General features: G+C 44.0%; 2 protein-coding genes across 2 annotated transcripts in view; both read left to right on the plus strand.

Moving 5' to 3' along the window:
* Positions 1-2212, plus strand: part of SLC25A43 (solute carrier family 25 member 43) — a 42378-nt gene extending 40166 nt beyond the window's left edge. The window contains exon 5 of the mRNA XM_068962899.1: positions 744-2212. Coding sequence (XP_068819000.1) covers positions 744-944 — 201 coding nt within the window. The 3' untranslated portion in view covers positions 945-2212. The remainder of the gene's footprint in view (positions 1-743) is intronic.
* A 10196-nt stretch (positions 2213-12408) lies between these two features.
* On the plus strand, positions 12409-15137 carry SLC25A5 (solute carrier family 25 member 5). Its single transcript, XM_068962469.1, has 4 exons — positions 12409-12571; positions 13551-14037; positions 14216-14356; positions 14754-15137. Exons 1-4 carry the CDS (start codon positions 12461-12463, stop codon positions 14909-14911), a joined length of 897 nt encoding a protein of 298 aa, XP_068818570.1. The 5' UTR covers positions 12409-12460; the 3' UTR covers positions 14912-15137.
* Positions 15138-20350: the final 5213 nt, after the last annotated feature.

The following is a 20350-nucleotide window of genomic DNA, read 5'->3' on the forward strand; positions in this document are numbered from 1 at the left end:
CAAACACCTCCTCTAGCACAAAGCCTGTGAGTGCAGGCTGGCTGTCGGCCCTGAAGAGTGGGGACCCTGTGCAGTGTTGGGACATCTGATACCCCATCCCAGAGGAGCTAAGCACTTAGTGTTAAGGTTCCCAAAAGGGAGGTTCATAGACTCCTAAAAGGACTGTAACCCCCTATCCTAAAATTGTATGAAAAAATGTGTCCATTTGGGCATATGTGCATCTCTCTGGGGAAAGGATCCATAACTTATATCATTTTCCAAAAGAACTTCATGACTTTAAAAAAAAAAAAGGTTAAGAACTGTGGACTAACCTTGCACTAGTTGGCACAGAAGTGATTCCAATCAAGACAAGATTATGTTAGGAATTGCCCAGCTGTCCAGTGGTTAGGACTGAGCATTTTCACTACTGAGTTCAATCCTTGGTCAGGGAACTAAGATCCCACAAACCATGCATGGCATGGCCACAAAAAGGCAAGTGTATGTTGACAGGCAGTGTTAAGATTGTCTACATGCATATCAACCCACACCTAGGCTTCCCCAGGGCAGGCCCTTCAGTGGCTCTGCCACTCCTCTCCCCAACCAACATTGGGCCGGCTTGCATTTTTCCATCTTCCCTGATTCCAAAAAGAATGACCATGTTGTATTGTCCACAGCTTTTATCTCAGTTTACCCTGATCCAAGTTGATTGCAGATGCATTGATGTTTTAAGATTTTCACATGATTTTCATTTTCTTTCTCTACAGATAGTTCCATATTTTGCAGTTATGTTTGGCACCTTTGAGTTCTGCAAGAGAATCTGTCTTTACCAAAATGGTTACATCATGTCTCCTCTGAGCTATAAATTGACCCCAGGGGTGGATCAGAGTTTGAAGCCCCAGGAGTTACGGGAATTAAATAAGTTCTTCAAAACTGGACAACTAAAGTCTAAAAAACCAACTCTTTAAAACTGAATGGAACTAGAGGTGCATTGATTGAAGGCGTGTTGCAATCAGAGAGGAATGTAGCCTCAGAACTGTGCACGCATGGAGTAACGAGAGGGTGCTCCTGTCTGCTGCTCTTGGAAATGAGAAGATTCAGCCACACCTGAGCTCCAGAGTAATGGCCCTGTGAACACCTGCACCACCGTGATTTTATAACAAAACCTAGCAGTAATAAAATGTACAGTTTACACTGTGGATATAAATAGGCAATGTCAGTCAGTCAGTTCAGTCACTCAGTCATGTCCAACTCTGCGACCCCATGGACTGCAACATGCCAGGCTTCCCTGTCCATTACCAACTCCCAGAGCTTGCTCAAACTCATGTCCATCAAGTCGGTGATGCCATCCAACCATCTCATCCTCGGTCGTCCCCTTCTCCTCTTGCCTTCAATCTTTCCCAGCATCAGGGTCTTTCCCAATGACTCAGTTCTTCAAATCAGGCGGCCAAAGTATTGGAGCTTCAGCTTCAACATCAGTCCTTCCAATGAATATTCAGGATTCATTCTCTTTAGGATTGACTGGTTTGATCTCCTTGCAGTCCAAGGTACTCTCAAGAGTCTTCTCCAACACCACAGTTCAAAAGCATCAAATAGTTCAAAAGCATCAAATAGGCAGTGTACACAACACCAAAGGGCATGGCCATGACCTCTCAGAGCAACGTGCTGTTGAAGTGACTGGGCAGACAGCATACTGGAGCTCCACAACAGGCTCACAGCTTACACTAACCCATGGCAGCCTAGTTTCACCCAGATTCACTTGAGACTTCCCGATCCAGTCATTCTAGAACTCACAATCCTGGCTGACTTTGGAGTGCACACACCATGATGTAAATTATGCCTTACCAGAAACTAAATGAAAAACATTTAACATTTAAAAGTTACCACCGTCATAGTAGATCCAGCCTTCTTTATTTAAATTTGAAGCCTTCTTGTGTTTCTAGAAGGTAGTTTATAGCATGACTGCTTTGTTATGCCCCAGAGGACCTTCTTTCAGTTAGTCATGTATAGTCCAAATGGCCTGAATTCTCTGCCTTTTTAACTTGCTTTGCAAGCCTACCCAGAAAATAAATTATTTAGTCAACTTATTCTCACAGCATGTCCCAGTTGCCTAGAGAGGATCAAATAGAACATTTGACATGCACACAGACCCACAATGTAACTAAAAAAGCACTTTGGGCTAATCATGTCTACTAGATTTTTTTTAAATCAAATTTTGGGTTTATTCCACCTTGGGGATTCTATGTCAAGTTTATGTAATTGTACCTTTTGAATAGCCTATCTATGCATTAAAAAGCAATATCTAATATTAAGTTGTTAATTTATACACAAACAGAAAGAGACTTTCAGTATGTTGGAAGTATTTTTCCCTATTAAATTTATTTTCCAAAGAAAAATGATGTGTTGGTCAATTATTACTAATTTGAGTTAGAAAACTATTGCCAAAATCTTTAAGCTCTCAGAAACTTGTCCTATTGGAATATATCAAAATAACTCATTTTTTCAGCCACTGGGGCAGACTGTGTTTTATGGAAAAGAGAAGTTAATACACACAAGAAAATCTCATCTGTAGCCCAATCAGTTACTGTTTCAGTTCAGTTCAGTCACTCAGTCGTGTCTGACTCAGTCAATTGCAACCCCATGGACTGCAGCACTCCAGGCTTCCCTGTCCATCACCAACTCCCAGAGCTTGCTCAAACTCATATCCATCGAGTCAGTGATGCCATCCAGCTATCTCATCCTCCATCATCCCCTTCTTCTTCTGCCTTCAATCTTTCCCAGCATCAAGGTCTTTTCCAAGAAATCAGTTCTTTTCATCAGGTGAGTTTAGAGGTGACAGGTGAGTTTAACAGATTCTTAACCCAGAGTGAATAGTTCATGTTAGTTACTCTTGATTTTCCTTGAGGTGAACAACTTTTTAAAAAATTCTGAAAGCTGTAAAAAAATGATTTTTAAAACTCTAGTACTGTTCCTAAAACAAATTTCCAACTTCTTATATTTTCCCAGAGGTATGAAGGAAGTGTTCTGCTTTTCTGCTTTATGGTTTGCAATGGGCACCACCAAACTGGGCTAAGTACTTTGGGAGGATTATAAAGATATGTAATGCAATACTGAGCCAGGAGTAACTTCTAGTTTTCAGGAACAAAACATACCTATACATATGAAATGACTATAATTACAAAGCAAATACAAGCAAGGGCATGATAATATAGCAGCAACCATTAACAAGATTACCAAGGGGCTCCATAATTGATTCACTTAGTGAATCAATGATTTAAAGTATAATTGAAAAAAAGAAGTCTTTTTTAACATGGTGGTGGTGGTTTAGTCACTAAGTTGTGTCGGACTCTGCGACCCCATGGACTGTAGCCTGCCAGGCTCCTGTGTCCATGTGATTTCCCAGGCAAGAATACTGGAGTGGGTTGCCATTTCCTTCTCCAGGGGATCTTCCTGACCCAGGGATCTAACCCAAGTCTCCTGCAATAGTTATTATTTATTTGGCTACTCCAGGTCTTAGTTGTGGTACGTGGGATCTTTGATCTTTGTTGCAGCATATGGCATCTTTAGTTGCTGCATGCAAATGCTTAGTTTCAGCATGTGGGATCTAGTTCCCTGACCAGGGATCAAACCTGAGCCCCCTGCATTGGGAGCTCAGAGTCTTAGCCACTAGACCACCAGGGAAGTCCTGGGAAGGAATGAGTCTTACATTACATTTTGAAGGAAGTAAAAGGATAATAGTTGGTGCAGAATAAGTTGAGGGGAGAATATGTTGCAGGCTGAAGGTAGCGTATGTGGTATCACAGAGGTGGAAGGAAGCAAAAGGTATCTGCAAAAGAGTGTGAAGACGGGCTTCATGCATTCATTCAATGACAGCTTGCACTCTGGGCATCATGGTACACCAGGCAGCTCAGGTCCTTGCCCATGTTCTAGTGAGGGGGGCAGTCAAAAAACTAATTAACAAGTGAGGTATAGATTGTAATGTTATGAGGGGAATAAACAGGGTGCTTTATTAGAGAATTACATGGGAGGTAAGGGAAGTATTTTTGATCAAGCACCCAGAGAAAGCCACTATGAGAGGTGATATTTGAAGTGAGACCTGAAAAATAAAAATGAGTCAACCACGTAAGGAACTAGGGAGAAGAGCATTCTTGACAGGCAGAACGGAAGGTGCAACAGTGGTACTGGTAGTGGGAAAGGCTGGATGAACGACAAAGAAGTGAGCACAGCCAGTGTGGTGAGTGAGAACAGATGAGATGTGGTTGGACAGAGGTCCAGGTCATATGTGGCCACTTGGGCCATAGTAAAATGTTTAATTTGAAAATAAATGAGTAAAACAAGTTTAATTCTAAGTGCAGCAGGGAGTCATTGAAAGCTTTTATGCAGAGATGCTATATAATCTGATTTTCATTTTTGAAATATCCCTCTGGTTGCTATGTGGATAACAGATGGGAAGGAAGCAAGGCTGTGAGTAGGAAAACCAGTTAAGAGGCTACTACAAAGTCCAAGTAAGAAATGATGACTTATGGGGAATTCCCTGGAAGTCCAGTAGTTAAGACTTGGTGCTTTCACTGCCATGGGCCCAGGTTCAATCCCTGGTCTAGATCCTGCAAGTGACATAGCCAAAAAATTAAAAATTTTTTTAAAAATTTAAGCGATGGCTTGGACTAGAAAGGTGGCCATAAGGATGAGAGGAGTGAATAGGTTCAAGATAGATTTTTCAGTTTGGGATCAGCAGGATGTGCTGAGCAATTGAATGTAGGGAATAAAAGAAAGAAATCAAGGATGGCACCTAGGTTTTTCACTTTTGACTTATTAAAAAGGTAGATAATGTTGCCATTTGCTAAGGTGGGGAAGACTGGTGGGGGCCCAAGTTTTGGTGGAGAAGGAATTAAAAGTTCTGTTTTGGACATGTTAAATTTGAAATGCCCATGAGACATCCGAGTAGAGAAGTCAAGTAGGCAGTTGGCTGGACCATAGGCTGTTCATGTAATTGTCCAAACCAGTTGTGGTAGACAGAATAATGAACCCCCCATCAAGGGTGTCCACACCCTAATACCTAAGAACCTGTAAATATTTACCTTACACAGCAAAAGGGACTTACATGATTAAGGATAAGGATATTCAGATGGAAAAATTATCATAGTTTATCGGGGCTTCCCAGGTGGCGCTACTGGTTAAAAAAAAAAAAAAAAAACCAACCCACATGATCCCCTGGAGAAGGAAATGGCAACCCACTCCAGTATCCTTGCCTGGAAAATCCCATGGACAGAGGAGCCTGGTGGGCTACAGTCCATGGGGTCACAAAAAGTCAAACATGACTGAAGCAATTTAGCACTTAGCATCTGGGTAGGGCCAGATAAAGTGGAAGAGGAAGGTGGAAGAGAGATTCGAGGTTGCAAAATAAGGCAGAAGAAATTGGGAACAAGAAGGACTTGGCTGACTTTGAATACAAAGATGCCCAAGAGCCAGGAAATGGGGATTTCCGTCCTACAACCACAAGGAACTGAATTCAGCCAACAACCTGAATGAGCCAGGAAATGGACTTTCCCCCAGAGCCTTCAGAAAGCATTGCAATCTTGCCAGATACCTTGATTTAAGCCAAGTAAGACCTGTATGAGACTTCTGATCTCTATAACTGTTAAGATAATAAATTTGTGTTGCTTAAGCCACTGACTTTGCAGTAATTTGTTACAGCAGCAATAGAAAACTAATATACCAGAACATTATTGATAATTATGTCAGGATACAAAGCATACCTGGGCTGTCCTGGCCAAACAGGACAAGTCTGGAGCTCAGGAGGGAGTGGTGGCTGGAAGTAGAAATGTGGGTGTGGTCAGCAGATAGATGGCATGTAAAGCCACGAGGCTGAATGAGACAACCAAAGGAGGAGATGGAAAGAAACTCCTGGGGGAGGAGGTGTGTGTGCTAAGTCACTCCAGTCGTGTCCCACTTTTTTCGACCCCATGGACGATAGCCCACCAGCCTCCTCTATCCATAGGATTTTCCAGGCAAGAATACTAGAGTGGGTTGCCATGCCCTCCTCCAGGGGATCTTCCTGACCCAGGGACCGAACCCATGACTCTTAAGTCTCTTGCATTGGCAGGCAAGTTATTTACCACTAGCACCACCTGGGAAGCCCTGGGGGAGAGGGAAGCAACAAGAAATGACATTGAGATGTTAGCTAAGGAAAGGCCTCGAGATGTGGAGGAACTGGAACTCTTATACTCTGCTATTGGTACAATCATTTTGAAAACAGTCTGGAAATTCCTCAACTGGTTTAACATGGAGTTAACCATATGACCTAGCAATTCCACTTCTAGGTATCTACCCCAGAGAAATGAAAACATATGTCCACACAAAAACTTGTACAGGAATGTTTATAGAAGTATCATTCATAATAGGCAAAAAGTAGAAATGACCCAAATGTCTATCAACTGATGAATGGCTAAACAAAATGTTATATAGCCATACAATGGAGCTACTTAGCAATATAAAGGAATTGACTTTGTGAACACACAAAACACATGGGTGAATCTCAGGGTATATATATATATATAATGAGAGAAGCCAGATGCCCCCATCCCCAAAAGAATGGTATCATACTATATGATTCCATTCATAGGAAATTCTAGGAAATGCACACTGATCTATAGTGATAGAAAGATTAGTGGTTGCTTGGGGAGGGATTACAATAGGGTTCTAGAAAAACTGGTGATGGATAGGTTCACCATCTTACCTGCAGTGATAATTTCATAGGTGTTTATGTATGTTAAAAGTTTTAAATATATAAGTTTCATTGCATATGATTATACCTCAATAAGACTGATATTTTGTTTTATCTGAAGCAGTTATCCAGGGCTGGAATATATCAAACACTTTCTGAGTCTGCTCAAAGGGGCCAAAAACAAAGCCCTTGGGTGAGGTGGAGGGGCTTCAAATGCTAGCCTGCAGAGTTCAGGATTGATCCACTAAGCAGAAGAAAGTCACTGGTTTCTTGAGCAACACAGGTGATATGATGAAAACTGGATGTGAACAAGATTGTTCAAGAAGCTGAAACAGAAATGAGACATTAAAGACAGGAAGACTGGCCAGCAAATGAGAACTTGGTGGTTTGGTTTTTTGTGTTTGTTTGTTTGTTTCGGCCTCAGGCTTGCAGGATATCCCCGACCAGGGATTGAAACTGGAGCCTTGGCAGTCAGACTTCTGAGTCCTAACCACTGGACTGCCAGGGAATTCCCAAGTAGCTCATGTTTTAGAAAGTCGTTTCTTGTTCAGTTGAAGTCTGCCTTCATGATACTTCTACCAGCTGCCATTGATTCTACACAGGATGTCTAATTCTCTTCCATCTGACAGACAGTCCTTCAATTAGGAAGAGAGTCATGATGGCCCTCCTTCACCCAAAGCCCTTTCCCAGTTAAATCTCTCTTATTCATTCAGCCATTTCTCATATGACATGATTTGAAGGACCTTTACTTTCCTAACTGTCTTTTTTAAACATGTCCCAATTTGTTAATGTTCTCTTAAAATGGCATCCAGAAGTGAGCACAAAGCTCTATGCGCCAACAGCAGAGGCCCAAATGGGACTGAAAGTCCCCTGATCTGTTTAGGACCATCATCTTGACCCATCTCAAGACTCATTAGCATCTTTTGGCATTGCCAACTTACAGTCAAGTAAGACCCTCAGTTCTTTTCACACATGCTCTAGCTCCTTATCCTTAAATGTCCTGCACTAAACAGAACATTAGAAACCTTTATTGTGGTCCTTCCCATTTTATAAGCCTCGGTTTATTCTGGACTTTAGCCCTTCTGACTCAGTTCCTAGAGATTTGTGATACTCTTTAGTCTTTGTCCTTGGAAGTCTAGCCTTCATTCTGTCATCTATATATGTACTTTAAAAATTTGAGCTCATCAGAGAAGAATCTGGAAGGACAGCTTAATTTACTAGATATCTCTCCTTTTTAAATTTCTCATTGGAATTTTTGCAAATTGTATGGATCTGAATTTTATCTTTGGAATCTTTCACTCTCCTGAGCTATCTTTCTATTTGGAGTTTGAACAAGAGATCACATTTATCTTTTTTTTGATCCTTTTGACTTTTAAAACACACACACACACACACACACACTCTCTCTCTCTCTCACACTCACACACACACACACACACAGGTTAGTTAACCTATCTAACTATGCCCAGCATTCCTTTGTTCAACAGATCCAGATCAGTCAGTCTTGGTCTGTTTCCCTAAGATTCTTGTCGCTTTCACTTTACTATGAGATCTTCCTTATTTATTATCAGGAGTAAGCCTAGTTTAGCAATTTACCTCATTGCTTCTTCAGTTTTCTGAGAACTATAATTATCAGCAAGAGAGTCAAGTATTTATCAGTGTGTTGCTATCAGAATAATGAAACTTGTAGCAGATACTCAGATGGTTTTTGTCTCTGATCAACATTTCTCCCCAAGATGATGACTTCATGAAGTACTATTCATAGCTTTTATCTATATGGGCAGTCTCTTGTATGCTTTCACAATGACATTCACTTTCATTTGTCCCTTTTATTTTCATGGAATGCTTTTCACCCTCCTACCAATGAATTACTGGCTATACTTTCTTGATATATTACTACTCTGCTCTCCCATATGGTATCTCTCTGAACCAGCTTTACCCTTCTTTTTACTGATGCCAGTCAGAAGTCCCATTCTACCAAGTTTGAACAATACCTATAAAATTGTCTTTTCTTGCTTGTATTAACATTTTACATTCACTTTATTACTCATACAGTGGGTGTGTGAGTACATAGATAACTGAGGCATTAAGTATCATTTCTGACCTTCTTCCTTGTTTTTTCTGAGACAGTAGGCACTGCCTTAGCTCTGTTTTCTCTTCCTTAATTGCATGTGTATTCTACACAACTTCCAGAAACATAGTAGTTACTAAGAGCTCCCACTATGTTTCAATGAAGGCATTTCTTTTTAATGAATTGACTAGTCTATATCATTATCAACATCATCATCATTATCATTGACATTAGTCCCTGTTTGCCTGGACTCTTGCTCCTGGTTTCTTTTCTTTTTCCTCTTTTTTTTTTCTTTTGACTTTTTAATTTTTTTAACTTTCAGAAATAAAAATGTTGCCCACACACACAAAAAAAAACAGTATAAAGAATTTCCATGTATCCTGCACTCAGCTTCTTCAAATGGTAACATCTTATATAACCACTGTAACTAAAAATAGTATTGGTAGAATATTATTAACTAATCTACAGATTATATGTCCAAATCTCACCAATAGTACCACCATGTCCTTTTTCTGGTCCAGGATCCAATCCAGGATCACACATTGTATTAACCTGTCTTTCTCCTTAGTCTCCTTTAATCTGTGACAGTTCCTCAGTCTCTTTTTCTTTCATGACCTTGACACTTTTGAGAACATCCAACTCCTTTAAGTATACCTGGTCATAAGCAGCCAGGAGAGCTCCAGCTCACAGTGAATTCAGCAAAATACCAAGTCATGGCATGGAGTCACTCTTAAATGTATTTCCCCTTCAGTAAAACTACACTTAAGCACCCAAAGACTGCTGCTGCTGCTGCTGCTGCTGCTAAGTCACTTCAGTTGTGTCCGACTCTGTGCGACCCCATAAATGGCAGCCCACCAGGCTCCTCCGCCCATGGGATTTTCCAGGCAAGAGTACTGGAGTGGGGTGCCATTGCCTTCTCCGACCCAAAGACTGAGAAGGGGCAAATTTTATGTAATTATTTGATCATCTTTTTGTGGAGAGCAAAATGTAACAGAACAGTAAACGTGGAGATCCTTGAAACAATAAAAGAGTTTTGGAGTTGAATATGGCAGGCATATCATGCTCAACGGAAGTAGCAGATGTGGCCAAGGAAAAGTTAAAAAAGAAAAGGGTACATAGGTGATAGTGAGCTAGGTCAGAGTAATTAATATTTGAATAAAAATGCATTCATCAGAATGTCAAGAGTTCAGACTAGAAAGGTTTTGAATTGTATAGTGAAATGCATTCAAAAACCACCTCCCTCTAAACAAAATGCTGTTGATGTTTTGTTTTCACTGTTCACTCACCAGTCGAGGTAGAGGATTGGCTATCACTTTCAGAGAACACACTCTATCATTGAAACTGCACAGCAAGGTCATTTCTGTATCCAGCTGCATTTCTATTATAATCAACTAATGAGAAACAAGTAGCCTCTCCAGAACACTGGTCAAAGATAGCCCCCAGGATCAACAAAGCTGGAGTGAAAATTGCTCTTCTCTGAACATGTGCGGTGTGTGCTCATCACTTTGGATTGCTCGGGTTCATGGAAAGACTAATGAATTGCAAAGTATACTTAGAGAAAGAACCTGACATGCCCAGAGGAATCTTAGAGTTGGGTCCTTTAACAGGCAGATCTGGGTCCTTTAACAGGCAGATCTGGAGAAGGCGGGAGAGGGCAAGAAACTGAGTGGCATGCCATCTATGTTTTCAGTGTGCTGGGTACCTAGGGCTCAGCTACAGTGAGTATTTTCAACAGTTATTTTTGTAAACATGGCTGTGATGACTTAGACATAGGATTTGTGAGGACACCTTCAGCTTCTTTTCTAAATCTGAGGAAGGGCATTTAAGCTAACAAGTAGGTTTTTAAGGACATGTGTGGCAAACATTTTCCCAGTGCAGAGATTAAGGGAGTCAACAAGCCCTTGTCTCTTGACAACAATGGGTGTGTCAATCTAGTTCTGTTGATTCCTCTAAACTTTTCTGGAGATTAGCAATCCACTCAATGCAAGAGTGCTTTACCTGGGCCCAGAGACCCAAATACCAATCCAGTTCACACAACCTCTTAACCTTAACGATATACCCTCTATGCTTTGGCTTCTGGCTCAAATAATTTCCCAACCCTCCAGCCCAGTCCTTTTGAACACTCCTCTGCCAATTCCCCGCAAGATCTTTGATAAACTGTATTTGCAAACCAGGGTCTGGGGCATGCAGACAGTGTCCCAGCTCTGCTGCTCCTCCAGTTTCCTCTGGCTTCACCAGCAGTCCCATCACTTCATGGCAAATAGATGGGGAAACAGTGGAAACAGTGGGTGACTACTTTTCTGGGCTCCAAAATCACTGCAGATGGTGATTGCAGCCATGAAATTAAAAGACACTTACTCCTTGGAAGGAAAGTTATGACCAAACTAGAAAGCATATTAAAAAGCAGAGACATCACTTTGCCAACAAAAGTCTGTCTAGTCAAGGCTATGGTTTTTCCAGTGGTCATGTTTGGATGTGAGAGTTGGACTATAAAGAAAGCTGAGTGCTGAAGAATTGATGCTTTTGAACTGTACTGTTGGAGAAGACTCTTGAGAGTCCCTTGGATTGCAAGGAGATCCAACCAGTCCATCCTAAAGGAGATCAGTCCTGGGTGTTCACTGGAAGGACTGATGTTGAAGCTGAAACTCCAATACTTTGGCCACCTCATGCGAAGAGCTGACTCATTGGAAAAGACCCTGATGCTGGGAAAGATCGAGGGCAGGAGGAGAAGGGGACAATAGAGGATGAGATGGTTGGATGGCATCACCGACTCGATGGACATGGGTTTGGGTGGACTCCAGGAGTTGGTGATGGACAGGGAGGCCTGGCATGCTGCGGTTCATGGGGTCACAAAGAGTCAGACACGACTGAGTGACTGAACTGAACTGAACAGAACACCGGCGAAGTTCCAGGCCAGGGCTAGACTTAGAGTGAGGGGAGTGAGGTACTTGCCCGGGCGCCAAATGTTAGCGGACACCAAACAACTCAGGAATCAAAATGAATGATTCTTTTTAATGCACCATTTTAAAAATCCAAAGGAATGCAAAAATCCTTGATGAACATTTCAAATTTCTGAATAAAGACAGGCTCCCTTCTTGCACTGGCAGGGCCCTGCCTCACTTGCCTCACCATCACCCTAGCCCTGGGGCTCCAAGTAAACTTGATTTACAAAAACAGGCGACCGACCAGCGCGCCACAGTTTATCTATATGAATTTTTAAAATATTGCATTCAATATTATTTCTCTTGACAACCAAATTCGGGTAGCGAAGGGGGGTTATGTTTTTTGTTGGTTCTTTAGGGTCCCCTTGAATACCGCGCCTCACCCTGGTCCAGGCACACTGTGACCTCTCCCCCTCCGCGCCCCGGAGCCTCCCCTGGGGTCCAGCGTCCGGGTCAGGTACTCTGGGGCCGCCGCCTCCTCCGGCCGGGTCAGGTGCTGCGGGCGAGCCCGGGCAGCGCGGAGGGCGGCCCCTGCCGCACTCCACGGCTCCTCCCTCCGCGCGCTCAGCCACTCAGCGGCCCCGCCGCCCTGCGCGCCGGGGCTCAGGGCCCGCCCCCGACGCCGGCCGCCCGGGCGCCGGCTCCCCCTATATAAATCAGCCATTTGCTTCGCTCCGCCCCAGAGCCCCGGAGTCCAAGCCGGTTCCTCGTCGATCTTTCAGTCGTCCGCTTACTCTTCCTTCCAAGATGACAGATGCCGCCGTGTCCTTCGCCAAGGACTTCCTGGCAGGTGGAGTGGCGGCGGCCATCTCCAAGACCGCGGTCGCGCCCATCGAGCGGGTGAAGCTGCTGCTGCAGGTATGTCTCGGAATCCGAGAGCCTGACCAGGAAGTGGGGGGAGGGGCCGCGCGGGAAGCGGTGGTCCGGAGCCTGGGGGGAACCAGCCCTCGAGATCTGCCCAGGGAAGTGGCAGCGTGGGAGCAGGGGTGGCCGCGGGGTAGGACCAAAAAAGGCAGACTTGAGAGAGGTGTTTTAGTGATCTGAACTTCAGGATCTCGGAAAGGGTCGGGGGCGGAGGGTGGGCGGAGGAAGACCAGGGCCTGGGCATCCCAGAGGCAGCGAACTCGGATGGGGCAGCCCAGGAGTGACTGGCTCCCGGGCCTTGTGTCAAGGGCGAAGACGCTGAAAAGAGGGACACCTGCCCGTACCGAGGACCTCAGGGTCGTGGGAAGGAGATAACAGCCTGGGGGAGGCCACGCGGTCGGTGGAGCGGCCTCGCAGCCGGCAGCCGCGCTCAGACCGGCCGGGCCGGAAGCCGGCGCTGGGAAGCGCGTGTCCCTTGTGCGTCTGCCCCCGCGCGGCCGCTGGCGCGTTCCCGCGGCCTGGCGGCGCGCTCTGCTACTCCGGCTCTAGAGGGCGCGCCCGCACAGGCTGACGGGTGGTGGCCCTCAGGTCACCTCCAGGAGAGGGGGACCCGAGCGGGAGGGAAGCTGCTCCTAGGGACCTTAGGCGAAGACCACGGTCACCAGGGTGACCGCGCCTGACGTGGGACGCGCCCTAATGTCTCTGAACCAGGGTCTGAGATAATGACCTTTCTTCCAGGTCTAAAGGTCACAGCTCCGCTTGAGGGTGGCACCTCCTCACCCAGAGGGGTGGAGGCTTAATGCTTCTAGCTGTGACAGCGGCAGAAGGTTAGGAGGGTCCCACCTGTGGGATCTAGAAGGCCAGACTTGGGGCAGGTGGGAGCCAGCTAACCTTTAAGGGTGTCCGTTGAGATGCTATATTCTCTTCCCTTCTTGTGATTATCACTCTTCCTGTTGGCCTCCTTGTCTGTCAGGTGCAGCATGCCAGCAAGCAAATCACTGCAGATAAGCAGTACAAGGGCATCATAGACTGCGTGGTTCGTATCCCCAAGGAGCAGGGAGTCCTGTCCTTCTGGCGTGGTAACCTGGCCAATGTGATCAGATACTTCCCCACCCAGGCTCTCAACTTTGCCTTCAAAGATAAATACAAGCAGATCTTCCTGGGTGGTGTGGACAAGAGGACCCAGTTTTGGCGCTACTTTGCAGGAAATCTGGCATCAGGTGGTGCCGCCGGGGCCACGTCCCTGTGTTTCGTGTACCCTCTCGACTTTGCCCGTACCCGTCTAGCAGCCGACGTGGGCAAAGCTGGAGCTGAAAGGGAATTCAGAGGCCTCGGTGACTGCCTGGTTAAGATCTACAAATCTGATGGGATTAGAGGCCTGTACCAAGGCTTTAACGTGTCTGTGCAGGGTATTATCATCTACCGAGCTGCCTACTTCGGTATATATGACACTGCGAAGGGTAAGTTTGCCCGTGGGCTTCAGAACTGTCCATGTGAGAACTTGTAAAGGGTTGTCTGAAGGCAGCCAGTGTCACCCCGTACAGCCCTTTGTGTACAGAGATGTTGGGGGTGGGGGACATGGAAAACAAGTCAGGAAGACTCTGCTTACTGGTAAAAGTGTCTCTCTTCTATTCTCAGGAATGCTTCCAGATCCCAAGAACACTCATATCTTCATCAGCTGGATGATCGCACAGTCAGTCACGGCGGTTGCTGGGTTGACTTCCTATCCGTTCGACACTGTGCGTCGCCGCATGATGATGCAGTCAGGGCGCAAAGGAAGTAAGTTCCACTGGAGCAAAAGATACAGATGTGGGCATGGCACATGGGCACAGACCAGCCATGCCTGCCTTTGAAAATGGCAGTCTGTTGAGATCCCAGGTGGGGTTGATTGGTCTGCGTCCACTGCACAGTCTCCTTTCAGCAGGCCCTTTGGGTGCCTATGCGCAAGGGGGCTTGCCTGGTGTTAGAGGTTAAGGCCAGCAGGTTGTTTGCACCTCCCCGTTGTCCTTTAGTCACCATATTAAGATTGCAGTATTGGCCACACTAATGTGTAAATGTTGGATTTTTAAAAACTGACAATAGCTCTTAGAGGTGGGGCTCTGGGTTAGTCTGGTTAAACTTAAGGACTTTTCACCTCAGCCTCAGGTCACCAACCCTTTGTCTTTGTCCTTTGCAGCTGATATCATGTACACAGGCACGCTTGACTGCTGGAGGAAGATTGCTCGTGACGAAGGAGCCAAAGCCTTTTTCAAAGGCGCGTGGTCCAATGTTCTCAGAGGCATGGGCGGGGCTTTTGTGCTTGTCCTGTATGATGAAATCAAGAAGTTCACCTAAGTTATTTCCTAGTTTTTCTCCTGTGACTAGGCATGTTGTATTATATAACATATCTTGAGCATTCCTGACAGACTGTTAGCTGTCTATTTATCTATGGCAACTATTTACTGGTTGAAAATGGGAAGCAATAATATTCACCTGACCAGTTTTCTCTTAAAGCCATTTCCATGATGACGATGGGACCCAGTTTTTTATTTCAGTCACTCCTGGCAAATAACAAATTTGAAGAAATAAAAAATACCTGGAATAGTTTTGTTTGTGGTTTATTTTCATTTAAAAGTACATTAGATAATTTAGTAAGGGCTATGTTTGAGTAAATGCTGCAGTATATCCTGAGGTGATGAGCTTTCTTCTAAAACCAATCTTCAGCCATCCACTTAACAAAGAATACCTTGGCCGTGTGACCCATTGACATTCCAGACCCAGAGCAACCGAAAACTGTTGGTCCATTGCCTGTGGACAGTGACAGCTAATGAGCTTTCTCTGAAAAGCACTCTGGAACCACCTTTCCTATCTTGTGCTTATTAATGAAATACTAGCTGAATTTTACACTTGAATTTCATCTCATTTCATGATGAAATTCATTCCTCCATGAGTTTCATCTCATTTAAACAAAAGTGTTGTGAAAGTGAAGTCGCTCAGTCGTGTCCAACTCTTTGCGACCCCATAGACTGTAGCCTACCAGGCTCCTCTGTCCATGGGATTTTCCAGGCAATAGTACTGGAGTGGATTGCCATTTCCTTCAGGGGATTTTCCTGACCCAGGGATCAAACCCAGGCCTATATTGCAGGTGGATTCTTTACTGTCAGCCACCAGGGAAGCCCATAAGGTGGTAACAGCAATTTTTGTCCAATTGCCTTCCCTCCTCCTTCTTCACCTGTCTCAAGTCAATCTAATCCTGTTCAAAGCAGAGGATTAGAACTGGCATAGTTAGGCAGTGCTGAGATGGCAATACTGTTAAAGATTATGGAGAGACCTGCCAAGAACCCAAATCTCACTACAAAAAGGAAACCGCATCTACATTTTGGCTGGCATTTTAATGTTAATGGAGGATGCGTGTTTCTTTTGGAAAAGTCCTTCCTTGGGATCCACATGAGAGTGTGTTTGCAATTTCTGCAGCTCTTGAAGCCTCAGAAATACAGGGATTTTACCTAAAACATGAGGTTTGTAGGAAGCACCATGGCTGGCAAACCACAACATTCAAAGTAGAAAATGATAGGTAATCCACTTGCACAGGTGAAAGTTCCTGAGGAATGCGACATACACTAGCATGTTTATCTGCCACTCATAGATAGGGTCTGCATGGCAGGCATTATTGCCCACAGGATCCTAGTGTTTTTTGTTATGTGCCACCTGGCCAAGCACCTGAGTCAACACAATGTACACATACCAAGTTATATACCTTAAATATACACAATGTTTTTATATAGTGGATTTATCACTTACCTTCAGTGATACTGACAATAAAAAATATCTTAGTAAAGTTGCTAAAAAAAAACCCACAAGACTACTGGTATCAAGCCTGGATTCTGCCACAACTGTGCCGTTGGGGAAGTTAATTTCAAGCCTCAGTTTTCCTCATCTATAAAATGAGGATACTAATAATGCCTGCCTTTGAGAGTTGTTTCAAGGATTAAAGGAGATTCCATTTCACTCCCTGGGTCAGGAAGATTCCCTGCAGAAGGAAATGGCAACCCACTCCAATATTCTTGCCTGGAGAATTCCATGGACAGAGGAACCGGGCGGGCTACAGTCCAAGGTGTCACAAAGAGTTGTACATGACTGAGTGAATACCACCACATCTACCATAGAACATACATAATGTTGTAAGTGGTAACTATGATAATTATTAAGAGACAGTTAAGGTTTCAGGGGCTCCAAAGTCAGAAGTACCTGGATTTGAATCCCAGCTCTGCTGCTTACTTAACTGTATGGCCTTGGGCAAGTCACTTATCCTGGGTCTCAGTTTCTTCATCTGTAAAATGGGGATATAACCGTGCTAGCCATATTTCCTTGGAGTCTTGGGAGTGAGAGTTAAATAACATAAAGCATGTAAAGCAATCAATGTAGTGCCCGGCATCTAGTAAGCTCTCTGATGTGAGTTTTTCATAATTAGACATCCATTTTGTGGAATGAAGATCTGCCTAAGCAGAGAACTACTTAAGAATGAACTCAAACCCACTTCTCTTTTCTCTGCAACAGCTTAGATATACTATTTTGTGTAGGATTTATATAAAATAAACTTCAGATCGGGTCTTTTTTCAGAGAATTTGATCCTGTAAGGGGATAAGAGGCTCTTCACTTAGGGCTGCAAACCATAATACAAGAGAACCCAAGCCTCCTTTATGGTTATTACAATAGATGTGGGCTCACTGAGCTGGCAGCTATTAAAATAAACCTAGGACCAAGCGTTAATGATCAGAAAGAAAGAAGTGGTGCTTCCTACAATTGGGTGGCTGACATAGATGAGGTGTGTTTTTTTCCCCCTCTTTCTATTCTTGTTCAATGATTTTTGAAATTTAATTTAAAGACAAAGTGGTTTTAATCTCTCCAGGCTGTGCAGGATAGTGCTATAGAATTCATTATGTCCATTATGCTCATGCGAACATTGATAGTACACAATCTTAGCAACCCCCTAATTTATGCCATTGTTTTGTTACTATTCAAAGCCTAACAGAATCTGTGAAGCCCGATTCCAGGTGAGAGAGCCAGTATACAGGTCAGCTTGCACACAGCCTCGCTCTCCATTCCAGGGGCCACTCGGCTCAGTCACCGGAGGCAGTGCTCCGGGTGCTCCAACCACCACCGCCGGATAAAGAAACCAGGGGTGTCTTCCCACGGGGCAGTTGTCGTGGACGGTAAGTCATTTAAGCCATTATTTTGTATTAAAAGAGATGTGGATATGTTAGCGAGTCTATTGCACAATTTGAATGTATTTTAAAGCTGTAGAAAGAGTTCTGGCACTGCCCTCAGACCCCAGGGGGAACCCTTTCAACCTCCTCTGCCATTACAGATACTAAGGTACAAAAAAATTCTAAAGTACCGCCATGCCGGATGCTAGATTTTCAAGGGTCTGTGTTCCTGCGGTACGTTTCCTTTTTCCTAGGAGGTTTGTAAGCATAGTATTTCTAATTTGTTTTGGCGGTTTTTAACATAGTTAGTATCTGTACATGGTCCTCAAAGTTGAACAGTAAAGATGTAAAATGAACAGTAAGCGTTTCCTCTGTCCCATCCCTAACTCTTGTCTTCAAAAGTAACCATTATGAACAGCTTCTTGTCTATTCAGACAAAAAATTTTGTAATGCATATTGTTGTGAGAGTAGCTGATTTGTTTTTTTATCTGAATCCTATTCTGACGGCTTGGATTCAAAATGGCATGATTCTTTTAGACCAGTGTCGGACTCTGGGGACCAGGACTTACAGACGCTGTCGGAGGCAGGAGGGTGGGGAACGGGTAGTTTCTGGATTCTGAGCAAGAATTTCTAAATGTGATCCTTTATTAAAACCTTAAAAGGAAGCCAGTATTTTCCTTTGCGGTTTTAGCTTTGGTTGCTGAGTGACCTGGGGGCAAGTCACTTTTCACATCAGAACCTTAATTTCTCCTTTAAAGTTCCTTCCAGTTGAGATGTTCTCTGGCTCCATCATTTTTACATAAAGCAGAATCAGTGAAAGGACTGGGATTAGGTGATTTAATCCTCCCCGAGAACATTTTAAACTATCTAACACAGTTGTAAGTTGAATAGTCTCTGACTCAGAACAGTCATTTGCAGACTGTGTGGGTGGGTTGGTGTTGGCAAGTAAAATTGCAAATGTAAAGATTTACATTAATTTCGAGACCAAGAAGCTGAGCAACAAAATTACAGCTTGGAGTTTGGGTCAAAGGAGGTTTGATTTACCTCAAAATAGTTAATATCCGTCTTTTCAAAGCCTCATCTTATTATCTGTAATATGCACTTTGGTATGCGAGTGGTGATTTATTTGAACAACAAATACTGGATGCTACAATTTCTGGACACAAAAAAAGTACTTTGTGTTCCACTCAAAATTTTTTTGGAGGAGATTTCCCATCATTTCAGTCATTTATTTGGTTTAAATGCAGGTGAACAAGTTCAGATGCATGGTGTTCTTCTTAGCCAAAGGCTTAAAAGAGCCTTTGGTATCCCGGCAACAAATATAAACAACGTTCAAGTGACAGATTGGGCAGTATTTTCACTATACCCTCTTCAGAGACACAACTGAGTTACAGGCTAAAAGTATTAATTCATAACTGTCAGTTTAAGAGAGGTGCCCATCCTGGGATTTCATTTCCTTGGGTGACTTTTGTAATGAGGGGAGGAAATTTAGCACTGTTGAGATTTAAGGGAACTTCTGGGATCTAATCACAAGACACGTTTCACCGTCTCTAATGTTTTCACTCCCACAATGGAGATGGTTGTGGCCATAAAGACATAACCAGGGCAAAGTCTTTGCTAGACTGCTATTGACAGATCAGCTTCCTAGGGCTTCGTGTTTGGGAGTGCAAAGGGAAATGCTTCTGTCTAAATGAGTTTCCAATGCCCTGCTGGGTGAGAAGCAAATGTACTCTCTCCTGATGGAGAGAGACGTGCCAAGAACCTAACGATGCTTCAGCCTTGAAGCCACCCGTTGCATGGGCCCCTTCCCAGCCCTGAGAGGTGCCACAGCGATGTATTCATTTTGTCATTGGGTTTTGTAAAATGTTCAAAAGATATGTTTGTGTTTTTTAAAAGGGGGCACCCAAATAATATAATTATATAAATTGATATCCCCACAAAACCTGCATCTACACGTGCTGGTGGAGCTGGAATAGATGAAGGAATTTGGAGGCAACCCTGTACATGAAGGCAGAGGCATTACCCAGGTCTGGGACTTCCTTGTCACCTGGTCTCCTCACTGTTCCCCATCTTCTCGCCCAGGACTTGCTCATAAGACTCTTCTGGACTGGAGGTCTCATTTTTTTTTTTTTTAATTCAAGTATAGTTGCTTTGAGGGCTTCCTCAGTGGCTCAGATGATAAAAAAATCTGCCTTCAATGCAGGAGACCCAGGTTCGATCCCTGGGTGGGGAAGATCCCCTGGAGAAGGAGATGGCAACCCACCCCAGTATTCTTGCCTGGAGAATTCCATGGACGGAGGAGCCTGGAGAGCTACACTCCATGGGGTCGCAAAGAGTCAGACACGACTAAGCAACTAATACACACACAACACACATTGTTGCTTTACCGTTGTGTTAGTTTCTGCTGAGGTCTCATTTTCAAAGACCAAACTTTCTCACTTGACAACTCTCCAATTTGTACCTAACTGCTTTCTGCCTCAGTTTCCCCATCTATCATACACAGATAACAACACTACCTCATGAAAATTAACAGGGTTAATATGTGTAAAGTGCTTAGAACAATGTGGACAGCTGCTTTACACAATTT

This window comes from Capricornis sumatraensis, chromosome X, assembly GCF_032405125.1.
Source record: "Capricornis sumatraensis isolate serow.1 chromosome X, serow.2, whole genome shotgun sequence".
Classification (NCBI taxonomy): domain Eukaryota; kingdom Metazoa; phylum Chordata; class Mammalia; order Artiodactyla; family Bovidae; genus Capricornis; species Capricornis sumatraensis.

Excerpts from the sequence above, each read along its gene's own strand:
- SLC25A5 (XM_068962469.1), top strand. The coding sequence starts at position 12,461 with ATGACAGATGCCGCCGTGTCCTTCGCCAAGGACTTCCTGGCAGGTGGA. Across the intron at positions 12,572-13,550 it reads GGGTGAAGCTGCTGCTGCAG|GTGCAGCATGCCAGCAAGCA; the intron begins GTATGTCTCGGA and ends CTTGTCTGTCAG. Across the intron at positions 14,357-14,753 it reads GCAGTCAGGGCGCAAAGGAA|CTGATATCATGTACACAGGC; the intron begins GTAAGTTCCACT and ends TGTCCTTTGCAG.